Here is a 12399-nt window from a genome sequence, read left to right as displayed (position 1 = left end):
ACTCCTCTTGACAGAATTGGTGCAGTTCAATTAAATTTGATGGCTTTCTGACATCCACTTGTTTCTTCAGCATTGTCCACAAGTTCTCAATGGGGTTTAAGTCAGGACTTTGGGAAGGCCATTTGAAAACCTTAATTCTAGCCTGATTTAGCCATTCCATTACAACTTTTGATGTGTCTGTAACTCCACTCGGGTTTCCCCAAAAGTTTTGGAGAGCACCGTTGCTTTGTAAGTGTCTGGCAGTGCTTTGGTGTCTCGTCGCTGCTTTAGTTAAACAAGTCAAATTTGCAAATCCAGTGTTGCTCCAAACACCATGTCGATTGGTGGCAAATAACAAGCACTCCCAGCAATACAATTTGCAGTGTTCCGCGGAGCCCGTGAACCAGGTTGTAGCGCTCGTAGTTAGCGAAATGAAAGTGGCGGACAAACGCTTTTCCCAGTTGTAACAGGCTTGCTAGCTTTGGAGTTGACCACCCGTTCTTAATGATGTCCATTCTTTTCTGGAAAATTCCGTCTGGAATTTGGAATTATTTAATAAGTATTCATGGACAAAATATAATTAACATCAGTCTGTGATTCAGATATTTGTTAGGCCAGCAGAGATGGCCTTGAAGGCCCTGACGGCACACCACTGATATATATATATATATATATATATATATATATATATATATATGCATTACACTGCATTGCATTCCCACCGTATGCCAAACTTGTAAAGAAAAACGCATTGTCATTTCTAGACATTCAATCCAGGGGTCACCAACTCCAGTACTCGAGGGCACCTATCCAGTCTGTTTTCCATATCTCCCTTCTCCAACGCACCTGAATAAAATAACCAGCATCGTTATCAGGCTTATGGAGAGATTGCTGAGTAGTTGATCATTTGATTCAGGTGAGTTTGAGGAGGGAAAGATGGAAAACAGAGTGTATAGGCCCTCAAGGATTGTTGTTGGTGACCCCTTCTCTATTCACTCAATAAAATAAGATGTTTTTTTTGTATAAATAATTGTTTAGTTATGTACTACCACACTCTATGTCAGAAAATAAAGGAAGCCCATCTGTCAACAACAAAACAACTCCGAACTGAGCTTTATGAATATTTTAATGAGGAATTCAGAATTCTTTTGTGTTCTGTTATGTTGCAACTAAACACATTTGAAAATAGTTCCACAAGTGGTCATTGTCAAAAATTGTATTGCTGGAAGATCGTGATTAGCTGAGAGGAGGGGGAAAAATGGCCAGGTTCCCACTGTTTCTCTTATCCGCCTTCCCTCCCTTTGTGCTTCCTTATTTCATTTCCTCTCCATCCCTCCACAGAAGAACACGCAGCGTCACACCGAGATGAACATCTAAGAAAACTGTCGCCCCGGGTTCTAACATCTCAGCCACACATACACTCACGCACAGCATGCGGTCAGAAAAATTAGGTCGAAATCCTGCCACTATGTGCCTTTTTTTTGTGCCAGCTGTTGAAAGGACTAAAAACTTAATGAAAACCATACAACTACAAATGATGGCATATACTCAGTGCTAGACCTGGATGATAAAACGATAGAAATAATTATTGTCAAATGATTTTCAACAATAATAATAAAAACTTTCTATAAAATTCACAGCACAAAGAACGGGGGTGCTGAGGCGAAGTGAACACTAGTTCCAGACAACGTTCAGTAGACGAAGAAGATGGTGAGGAACAATTAGCAGAGTTGGCAATAGGCGCACATAGAGCATGAACATGAAAGGACACAGCCAAAATGAGTGAGATGCAGGACAACACCTAGCCTACTCACTAAAGGTTCCACGTGAAGTCTCCCAGTCATGTACTTTATCTGTAAATATGAATGCACGAGGCACACTGAGATTGACTGAACCTTGGCAGCACTCCACATCAAATCCTCTTCTAAATAAAGACATGAAAATAGATTTATTTCTTTCTTTTTTCCCCTTAAGGGTGGGGGGGTGTAATGTCCATACCTGTCAACCTCTGCCGATAACTGCCCTTATAAATGATTATGATTCCCCTTACAAACCCCCCAAAAACCTTACAAACACCGTACGACTTGTACGGTGTTTGTAAGGTTTTTGGGGGGTTTGTAAGGGGAATCATAATCATTTATAAGGGCAGTTCTCGGCAGAGGTTGACAGGTATGAATGTTGTTGTGTAGTTGGGGTTTTGGGAAGGATGTGTGTGCTTTCCCTTTGTGTGTGCTGTCCGTGCGATTATTGTGTGTTTCAACTGTTGTTTTGTTGTGTCCCTCATGGTCCCCCTTCCCACGTGTAATCAGGTGTGTGTATTTTGTAAGCACTGCTGCATTGCTTTCCACGCTCGACGCCGAACTCAATGTAACAATAGCCATAAGCGATTTAGGTTGAATTGACATTACCCATAATCAATAAGAACCTGGAATTGAACCCAACAACAGGAAGTGCCTCCCGAAGCTCGAATGGATTGGACATCTATCGTTGTCAGTGGCACTAAAACTTACCGTATAAAATGTCACAGATTTCACACTTGATTGTTGTGTATGCAGCCCAACTATTTGTATACAAGACATAACAAAGTTGTGTTTCTGTATTAAATGGAAGAGGGATTGCCATCCATGAAAATGAATCATGTCCAATCCATCTGCATTATTCCATAGCTTCCTCTGAACTTTGTAGTTTGTGTGCGCTGTAAGTGCTGCCGAGGCTGACTTAGAGTCGCTACGGCTGACACGGAGAAACACTGATGAAAGGTCTATCCATCCCACTTTGACAAGCACAACTTGAGAGCTGTTAAAATAGCTTTTGCTTGAAACTCCTCTGGCACCAGAACTGTGGTTATTTTTGGACCTGGTGGAGTATAAGCAGTGAGTAATGCATCTTTCACTGATTGCCAAAGTGTGGACCTGTGAATAATAGGCATTAGCATCTCAGGTAGCAAAGAGTCATTGTGTCAAATCTAGCGTGATTAAGCGTTAAAATGGGTCTCCTTGTACTGTTTTTTTTTAACTGACGTCAAACTGCCTTTCCCATTAGAGATTCAAAGCTGCCAAGCAAGAGTCGCCTCCTGTCGGGACCTATAATGACCCACGCTGCCCCTTCAGAGCAGTTCACAGTGCAACAGGGGTGCATAAAAGCCCATTTGGCGTCACAGCACAACGCTTTCAGGTGCACCGAAATGGAGGATCCGTACCAGGTCAGTACACAACTAAAGGAGTGTGTTTTATTTACAGTCCCATTATTATCACTTCATGGCGTACTTTACTGACATCGATAGATTGGACTGAGTCATAACCTGTAATCCCTTTCTTTAAAAAAAAACAAAAAAACTTTAAAACACTGATTTAATCCCATTTCACCGTTGGCTAGGAAGCCAGAATTAATGGAAGTTATGCAGCGGGTGTGTGGGGAGTTAGAGGGGCTGGGGGGATTCTGCATGGAACCAAAATTGGCCCTGGCATTCCTGGTGGTATTGTAGTCAAAAATATGTATATCGAAAATGTCAGCTCCACATATTTCAACAGTACCTAGTCACGTCCAAAATCCTGACAGACCAGCATCAGCAGTTCCGTCCTGTGTATTTTTTATGTTTATGTTCCTCATAATGTCATGACTGCCTCGGGTGCCCAGCGAAAGTAGAACTCAGGATGCGAGAAGCAGGAAAAGGCAAGGTAGGTGATGGTGCACAACTCAGAATTTTAATGCAAAATGGTCGGTACAAAAACTGGGACAAACGACTTAGAAACGGAAGAGGAAAGGGAAGCCCAGAGGGACACGAGCCGAAAAGCACACACACCTCCACCCAAAACCCTAACAGGACGTGACAAGTACAAAACAGACGGCGAGCCGTGAAAAAATCCATCTGGTCGCTTGACATATACGTCACGAGCGCCGCCGACGTGACGTATATGTCAAGCGACCAGATGGATTTTTTCACGGCTCGCCGTCTGTTTTGATTTGCGACTCCATGCGTGCTCATCTCACAGCAACGATTAAAAACCAGATCATGAAAATGAACTCAGAGCTTGCCGTCATTCCCGGAGGCTTGACCAAAGAATTACAGCCGCTGGACATCGGCATCAACCGGGCTTTCAAATCAAAGTTACGAGCGGCGTGGGAGCAGTGGATGATCGCTGGCGAACACAGCTTCACGAAAAGTGGTAGGCAGCGCCGGGCTTCTTACGCTACGATTTGTCAATGGATCGTTGCCGCCTGGGCGAACGTGTCTGCTTGCACGGTTGTTCGAGCTTTTGCCAAAGCCGGCATAATTTCTAAGGAGCCACATGGAAATGACGGTGACTCTGAGAACGAAGAGGGGGGGGGGCGGCTATTTGGAAGGCTCGTTTGGGTAATTGTTTAATTCTGACACAGAAGATGAGGAGTTTGAGGGATTTGAAGGTGATGACTTGAGTAAATTGTAAAATATCTAAATAAAGTACAACCGAACTCAGTTTTGCTTCCGTTGCCTTTTTAAAACATGTTTTTAGCGTGTGGGTGTAGCGAGGAAGAACTATATTTCCCAGCAGTCACTGCGCACCGGAACCCGGAAATAAGCTGCTTCCGGTAGCCAGCGCTATCGCCAGCCGCCCGGCGCCGCTCCCGCTCGGCGCCGCTTGGCGGCGCTCGGCGCTCACAAAGGGCGCTCTGCATTATAAGGCGGCATGTCTATTTTGGAGAAATTTTTTGACTTTTATGCGCGCCTTATAGGCGTGAAAATACGGTAACTGTTTTTTTCATGCACGTAGACTGCTAAAATATTAGCCTAATGTTTCAGCTACTTCTTGGACATAATTTGAACTTCATCACGGTGTCTCTGGTCAATCACATCTCCAGATTCGTGATTGCCACCTTTCTCGCTCTTTTCTTTTTAAACTCCTCCTCGCCCTCTGAATTGACAAAACACGGTCCAACTTTGGTGATAGTACTTGTTGAAGTACCTATTCTTGCTGAGACGATAGAAGTTTGTGTTAAACATGTCAGTTCTGCCACATTTTGCCGCATCAACCTGCAGGATTTTCAGGTGTTTAATACACAACTTATCCGCAATTTCCTTTGTTTTACATGCTTTTCCGTTCATTATATTTTTGTGTGTGCTGTAGATCGGTCATTCTAATATTATTTGTCTTGAGAGGCGAGGTGAGCTGAGCACTGAGATATTTCATTAGCCTTACGAAACCAAGTGTCTCTAATACCATCGTGGGCCACGGACAAGAAAATATGTGCCAGCCCACCAGGCATTGAACGGTACACCCCATTGTCAGTCCACCTCTGCGTTAACTTTCATTAATTCCAGAAAGGAAAATGCACTTAATAGCATTTTGCGTTACAAGCAACGCAAAATCTTTGTCATAGTTTGCACAATTTCCGTTTCACAGATTATGCTGCCATACATATAACCATGAAGGTAAATCGATTTAAAAACAAAATAAAGACCAGGAGACTAAAGTTACTTATTATACTCCAGTGGAGGTCATATTAAAAAAATGCCACCACATTGCTTCATAGACAAGAAACTTAACAACACTCACAGTTCTGTTCGTTGTACCAGACCCCCACAAGTTAGATCAACCATCGAGTGCCAAGTTTGTTGTGTTGTAACTAATATTGAGGCTTTCTTTCTTGATTTCCTTTTAGAGTATTTTGACGTAAAGTTTGATTTTATCAGTGAAATCTGACATGCACAGAAATTTAGGTTACCTCGCCGATGTAGGAACGGAACTTCTTTGTAACTCAGGCTCCTTGAACATGCATTATGTACAGACTGCTGATGTCAGTCTTTCTCGTTAAAAGATAAAGTACTTTAAAATGATCATTGTGTTAATGTTTTTTTAATGTCTAAATACTATGTCCAGGTCCTGGATCATACAATATTGTGGACATGGGTATGGCACAGGAAAGTTTGAGAAGGGCGTTTGTGGATAGAACCAGGAAGGGAGGCTTTGGCTCCATAGCTAAACGCAGCAGCATCTTCCTCAATAAAGAGTTTATACAAGGACCCAGTCCAGCAGAGTACAAGGTAGGAAAGTACATTGATTTACAAATTTAACTCAGTGATGTTGACAATTTGGGGAAATTGGGAAGAAAAAAAATTGGAAATGATTTTGTTCATTGCATGAGCCTTTATTCACTCGTTGCAGAGCCTCCCATTTGACGTGGATTGGATGTCTATTGCCATAATAGAAGCCAATGGGTTGATTAAGTTCAGTAACTGTGATACATGATTAAATTTTTTAATGCCTTGACTTTAAGGTTACGTTTCTCATTTTGCCTATACGTAGTAAAATCATCCTGACATTTCCACAAGCAGAAGCAAGATTATAATAGTTTTGTATGTTTAATTTGGGCGGGCCGGTGGTGCGAGTGGTTAGTGCGTCGACCTCACAGCTCTGGGGTCCTGGGCAGTGTTCCCTCTAAGCTGCGCGCGTGCGCAATTGCGCACTACTCTCGTCTTCTCTGCGCAGCAGCAATCATATGGCGCGCAGTAAAAAAAAAAAAACGGATTTTTTTTTTTTTTTTTTTAATTTATTTTTATTTTTTTTATTTTTACCCTTTCCCCATGATGGCGCCGTTTAAGCGGCAGCCAGTGGCAGTAGCTCTGTCCACTTATGTTTTTCGTGTTTTACAGCATGTTCTATCATGAAAAATTAGAGGGAGCATTGACATGCACCTGCTTGTGGCAGGTGTGATACTGGTGTGCCCATAGCGAGCAATGATGATGTCGTGACCGGATGATTCGCCTTATGACGTTTCGCCGACGGACGTTTGACAGACGGACAGGTCGCCGAATGGACGTTCCGCCGAACATTCATTCGGCGACCTGCCCGTCTGTCAAACGTCCGTCGGCGAAACGTCTTTTGGCGAATCATCCGAGTACCGATGATGTCGCTCACACTGGTACTCAGTGCGCTCAGGGAGGTTGACTTTCTGCTCAGACATACGAAAAATTAGAGGGAACATTGGTCCTGGGTTCAAATTCAAATCAAGTCCACCTGTGTGGAGTTTGCATGTTCTCCCCCGGCCTGCGTGGGTTTCCTCCAGGTACTCCGGTTTCCTCCCACATTCCAAAAATATTGTGAGTGTGCTTGATTGTCCGTCTCCTTGTGCCCTGCGATTGGCTAGCCACTGATTCAGGGTGTCCCCCGCCTCTGGCCCGGAGTCAGCTGGGATAGGCTCCAGCACCCCCCGCAACCCTAATGAGGAGGAAGCGGTTCAGAAAATGAGATGTTTCATTTTTGTTTGATGTTTTTCTATAATTCAATTAGTTTTAATTAAATTTCATAGGATCTGGTAGGGGGTCACAGGTTACAGAGGTCACTAAAATAATTCAGATTTTAGGGTAGAGAAATTCCAGTTCACAGAGTTCACAGAGAGCATAAGCGTTTTGTATTAACTCAAGAATGAATAAAATGATTTGATCAAATTTGCAGCAAATATTGTAAAATGAGATGGTAGAACTGATTAAATTTTAAGGTAATAAGGTCAGCAGCGGGATAGGTCAGAAAAGGAATTTCACGATAACGTGTCCTCTCCCAGATGACCGAGCTTCTCACTCCCTCTAAAGGAGAGCCTGGATACCCTGTGGAGGAAACTCATTTCGGCCATTTTTATCTGGGATATTGTTCTTTCAGTAGGTGAGGATAGGAACATATATTGACCCGTAGACCCGGTCCTTCTTCACCATGACCAAATGTTGCAGATGCTGCACCATCTCCTGTTCCATTCTTTCCTCGAGATACTCACATTCTTTAACTTGGGGAAGGATCTCATAACTGACGCCAAGATGGCATATTACCTTTTTCCGACTGATGACCATGGTCTCAGATTTGGAGGTGCTGATTCTCCTGCCAACTGCTTCACACTCGTTTGTGAACCGCACCCGTGAGAGTTGAAGATCACGGCCTGATTAAGGCAACAGAACATCATCTGCAAAATGATGGATGCAAGGATGCAAGTCTAACCTTCACTGGAAACGGATCTGAATTTGTGCCGGCTACTTGGTAACACCTGTCACACAGGAACTGGACCCCCAGTATCAGGGGTTTTGTTAGCTCATATTTGCAGAGCATACCCCACCAGACTCAGGCACAATATTTAGACCCTTTAAACTCTAGGCGGATTTCATCCACCCCTGTGGCTTTCTCACTGAGCAGGTTTTTAATTACTTCAGTGACTTTAACCTCGAAAATAAGAAAATGTACCTCAGAGGCCCTAGGCTCTGCTTCCTCAGGGGAAGGCGTGCCTCTGCAGTTGAGGATGTTGAGGATTTTGACCACCAACTCAGAACATCCCTAGTCGAAGTCAGCAGCGCCCCATCCTTAATATGCCCAGTGATGCTCTGCTGCCCCAAAAGAAAAAAATATTAACATGTTTACATTTTAAAACATTATAAACATCTTGCACATGAGACAGGGTCTATGCTAAAGTGCAGCTTGTAAAACAGAAACCCAATCAATGTGTCCGTTGGTCGGGCCATGAAATACATATGAATTGTCTTGTTTCCAGAGCTTTGGAATGCTTGAAAAGTGACTTTCACACTTGCAACACTCTGAAACTAGTACAGTCGTTTCAATCTCGCCCTTCTACTTGCAATGACAATAGTCGCATATTTCTGGTGCAACAATGAAAAATAAATGCAGTTGCCCATGGGACTTTCTTTTGTTGGCATGTTAAGTGCCATTGTGCACACCCCCATCCCTTACTCCTCGGACCACGAGAAAATAGGAAGAGCCAAAGGTGTCTTTGTGCCAAGTGCACATATGGGCACCATCATGCCTGAATATTATTGATTAATTTTATTGAGAATCCACGACAAGTGCAGAAGTCTAACAAAAGAACAACACTCAGGTTCTGATCAGTGGTGCCTATCTTTACAATTATGCCCCTCTAGGGCTCAGTGTCATTGCCCATGTGGGCATTGAAGTCCCCCAGCGCAACAAGGGAGTTTCCAGAAGGTGAATTCTCCAGGGCCCACTCCAAGAATTCCAAAAAGTCTGGGTGCTCTAACCTAACCCTAACCCTCTCCCACCCACCACCACCATGATAAGGTGTTGAGTCATTGGGGAAGCTTGTGTAAATAAAATTTCAAAAAAGAAAACAAATAAGTGTCTACAGTCATCTGAAAATTCATTTTTTTTCCATTCAGCTCATCCTTACAAATTTTGTGGGGGTGCGGAAGCCTATCTCAGCCAATTTTGGGCAGTTGGTGGGTGACACCCTGAAATGGTTGCCAGCCATTAGCACAACGAGACAAACAACCTCATTAATTTCGAATACATGATAGTTAAGTTTAATTTTTGTTTATTTCAGTGTACGGGAATATTTTTTTAACTTCAGTTTTCATTTATTTTGCCGAATGACCTAAATTTGGTTTGTACTAAACAACGTTTGTATTGTGTCAGGTGGAAAATTGTTCAGAGGAGCTTTACAAAAAGCAGAACACAGCCGCATTTAGATCAGCCACACAGCGCCTGGCATCCTCAATTGTGGCCAAAGTAAGTCCCTATGCATTTGTCATTCAAAAGTTTAAGCTCAATGCTTAACAAAAAGTCTTTCCAAAAAGAGGAGCTAAATAAGTGGGACATTTCAGCAACAGGTTCTGACCCACAAGAAAAGCATGCCAAAAATCATGTTTTCCCACAACTTTTATTGTCTTTGACTGCGTCCTGACTTCTACTTAATTAGTTATTTTGCTACTCTTCCCACAGTCTTATTAGTCTCCTTCCAAGAAAAGTCTGCCTTTGTTCTAAAGTTGATGCTTTGATCCACATATTTTTACAATGACTTTTAAAACTGTTTAAAAAGTTTGTGGATGATAATGCATGCCACCCATCTACATATTTAGTATTTTCTCATTTTCTCCTATTATGCCTATCTAATTAAATGCAATCAGAGCATGTGATTATGTTATTTGACTCTTTCAGTACTATTGCCGATGACAGACACCCAATAATGGGGTCAATCAAATTTCTGAGTGGAAATTTCAGTGAATTTAATGGTTGTTATGCAAGCCGATTAAATATGGATCCACAACAACTAAGGAACGAAGGAGTCAGTATTCACAAAAACATAATACTAATAATAATAATAAATAAGGGAGGCTTGGTGGAACGAGTGGTTGGCGCGTCGGCCTCACAGCTCTGGGGTCCTGGGTTCAAATCCAGGTCACGTCCACCTGTGTGAAGTGTGCATGTTCTCCTGCGTGTTTCCTCCAGGTACTCCGATTTCCTCCCACATTCCAAAAACATGCATGGTAGGCTGATTGGACAGTCTAAAGTGCCCCTAGGTATTGGTGTGAGTGATGTAATATTCCAAAAATATTGTGAGTGTGCTTGATTGTCCGTCTCCTTGTGCCCTGCGATTGGCTAGCCACCGATTCAGGGTGTCCCCCGCCTCTAGCCCGGCGACAGCTGGGATTGACTCCAGCACCCCCCGTGACTCTAATGAGGATAAATGAGATTAGATGAGAATAATATATAAATGCTATTATCCTTGGGACTTGTTCTTTTTGTGTTTTGCCGTTGTAGACATCGTTTGTGCAACGACCTCACCGCCACACATTTTTGTCTTACCGGTCCGTGGTGAGAAAAAGGATGGGGACCACTGAACTAAGGCAACCAATGAGAATAAACTTAATATGACAACAATGACCGAAAAAATGAAGTTGCTAGATATGCTGAAGGTGTGAAATAAGTATACCCATGTAGCATGCAGTTACAGTATAAATGAATGTGAGAGATCTGCAGGAGATCTTTGATATCGCACTCAGTTTGCAACAAAGGGTCCAGGAGATTTATGACTACATGGACAAAGCCCTTGAATTTGGCCCTCGTCTTGACCGTGCTCCTTGTACAAAAGCACATTTCGTGGTTTGAAATCGGCTGCAGTGGATCGCGATATTTTACACAGGTATCAAAACTGAAAAATCATGTATCTGAAGTGTGGTCCCGACACATAAACGACCACTCATAGCTGCTTGTTAAGAGTCGTTCTTTTGATGTAGAGACTAAAGCAGGGGTCGGGAACCTTTTTGATGGAAAGAGCCATAATCAATTCATATTTTTTAAATGTTAATCCTTGAGAGCCATGCTCCGAATTTAAAAGTCAACATACATGAAAATGTGTGCTTTCTTTTAGTCATTCCACCACTTTTAAAGTACAAAAAGTATCTGAATTATTTTGATAACATTGTTACGTTGTTGCTAATCAATGAGTATCAATGAGAAATCCATGCAAAAGAGTGTAATGAAAAAAATGATTATAAGCCGCTGGGGTAGTGTCAATGCCATAATACCAACATAACGCTCCTATTCCTGCGCTTTCTCACCAGCAGTTTCCATAATTTACCTCACAGGTTAGTGGAGAGACATATGCACCCATCAAAAGAGCCATATGTGGCTCCCGAGCCATAAGTTCCCTATCCCTGGACTAAAGGGACTTGCCGCATCTAGGCTTCATTTCGGCGCACTATGACAATGCAATTTACATTCATTTATAAATGTTTTTCCAATGATTAATATATAAAAATACAAAATGATTATTAAGAAACAAAAGGTATTATAATAATATTTTAAGGATCATCCTTCAGAATGATGCAGTACAATAGCACACAAATACAAGCAGAGAGCACACCCAAAGTCTCTTTCATTACACTCTGGAGTACCAAATCAAGTGCCTGCGTTACTGTAAAAACTAATCCAGCTCCAAGGAAGGCATTTGGAAGGCATTCAAGAACAAGTCTCCTGGTGATTAATTTGGGCTCTAATGAAGTAAGCTGTCAGCAAGCTTTGGCATCTAGTGCGTGCTGTACAAATACTGACGAGTGCACACCTGGAAGTTCTCTTTCTCAGCCTCCTTTCCAAGTCCACCGGGCCTACTTGAGGAAAACAGCAGCTCGACTTTTTCATTTGACATCTTTATTAATCGGGGCTCTCCCTATTGACGCTGCTTAGCTCCCAAAATTATCAACCTGCTATGGCTCAACATCTGTCTGTATCCAAACATGCAGCTGCTGCGACAAATTGAGCACACCTGCGTTGATGGCTGGCTGCTGGCATCTAAACACACTACAACTCTAACATCTGTCTGACACAGATGGTAGACTGGTCTGGAAAGGACAGGTCTGGTCTGGATGCAACCCTGAGCACATGAGAGAAAGCTAGCGGAATACAGAACAATTTATACACATGGGAAGTATACCGAATTTTCTCGCATAAAGCCGCATTTGTGACTAAAAGAAATTAGATTAAAGATTACGGTTTATATGCGCACAAGACTTTATACAGCATTCCTATCATCTTTTTCACCAGTAGATGTCGGCAAATTAACATTTACTATTTGTTGCTTATTTTCTGTTTTGCAGTAAGAAAACAACCATTACTGGATGAATGACTAATTTGCTTACGTTATTGACCCTAA

The 12399-nt window shown here is 42.5% G+C and overlaps 1 protein-coding gene across 4 annotated transcripts in view; it reads left to right on the top strand.

The window, feature by feature from the left end:
* Positions 1-12399, top strand: part of stpg2 (sperm-tail PG-rich repeat containing 2) — a 60635-nt gene that overhangs the window by 25220 nt on the left and 23016 nt on the right. For 3 of the 4 annotated variants that reach the window (XM_077600468.1, XM_077600470.1, XM_077600467.1), the window contains exons 8-10: positions 3022-3181; positions 5838-6001; positions 9384-9476. In XM_077600468.1, the coding sequence (XP_077456594.1) occupies positions 3022-3181; positions 5838-6001; positions 9384-9476 (417 nt within the window). The remainder of the gene's footprint in view (positions 1-3021; positions 3182-5837; positions 6002-9383; positions 9477-12399) is intronic. The other variant, XM_077600469.1, reaches the window with a different exon arrangement.

The sequence above is a fragment of the Stigmatopora argus genome, chromosome 5, assembly GCF_051989625.1.
Source record: "Stigmatopora argus isolate UIUO_Sarg chromosome 5, RoL_Sarg_1.0, whole genome shotgun sequence".
Taxonomy (NCBI): Eukaryota; Metazoa; Chordata; class Actinopteri; order Syngnathiformes; family Syngnathidae; genus Stigmatopora; species Stigmatopora argus.
The sequence above is the reverse complement of the archived record's forward strand: the minus strand, read 5'-3'. Positions and strand labels throughout refer to the sequence as shown.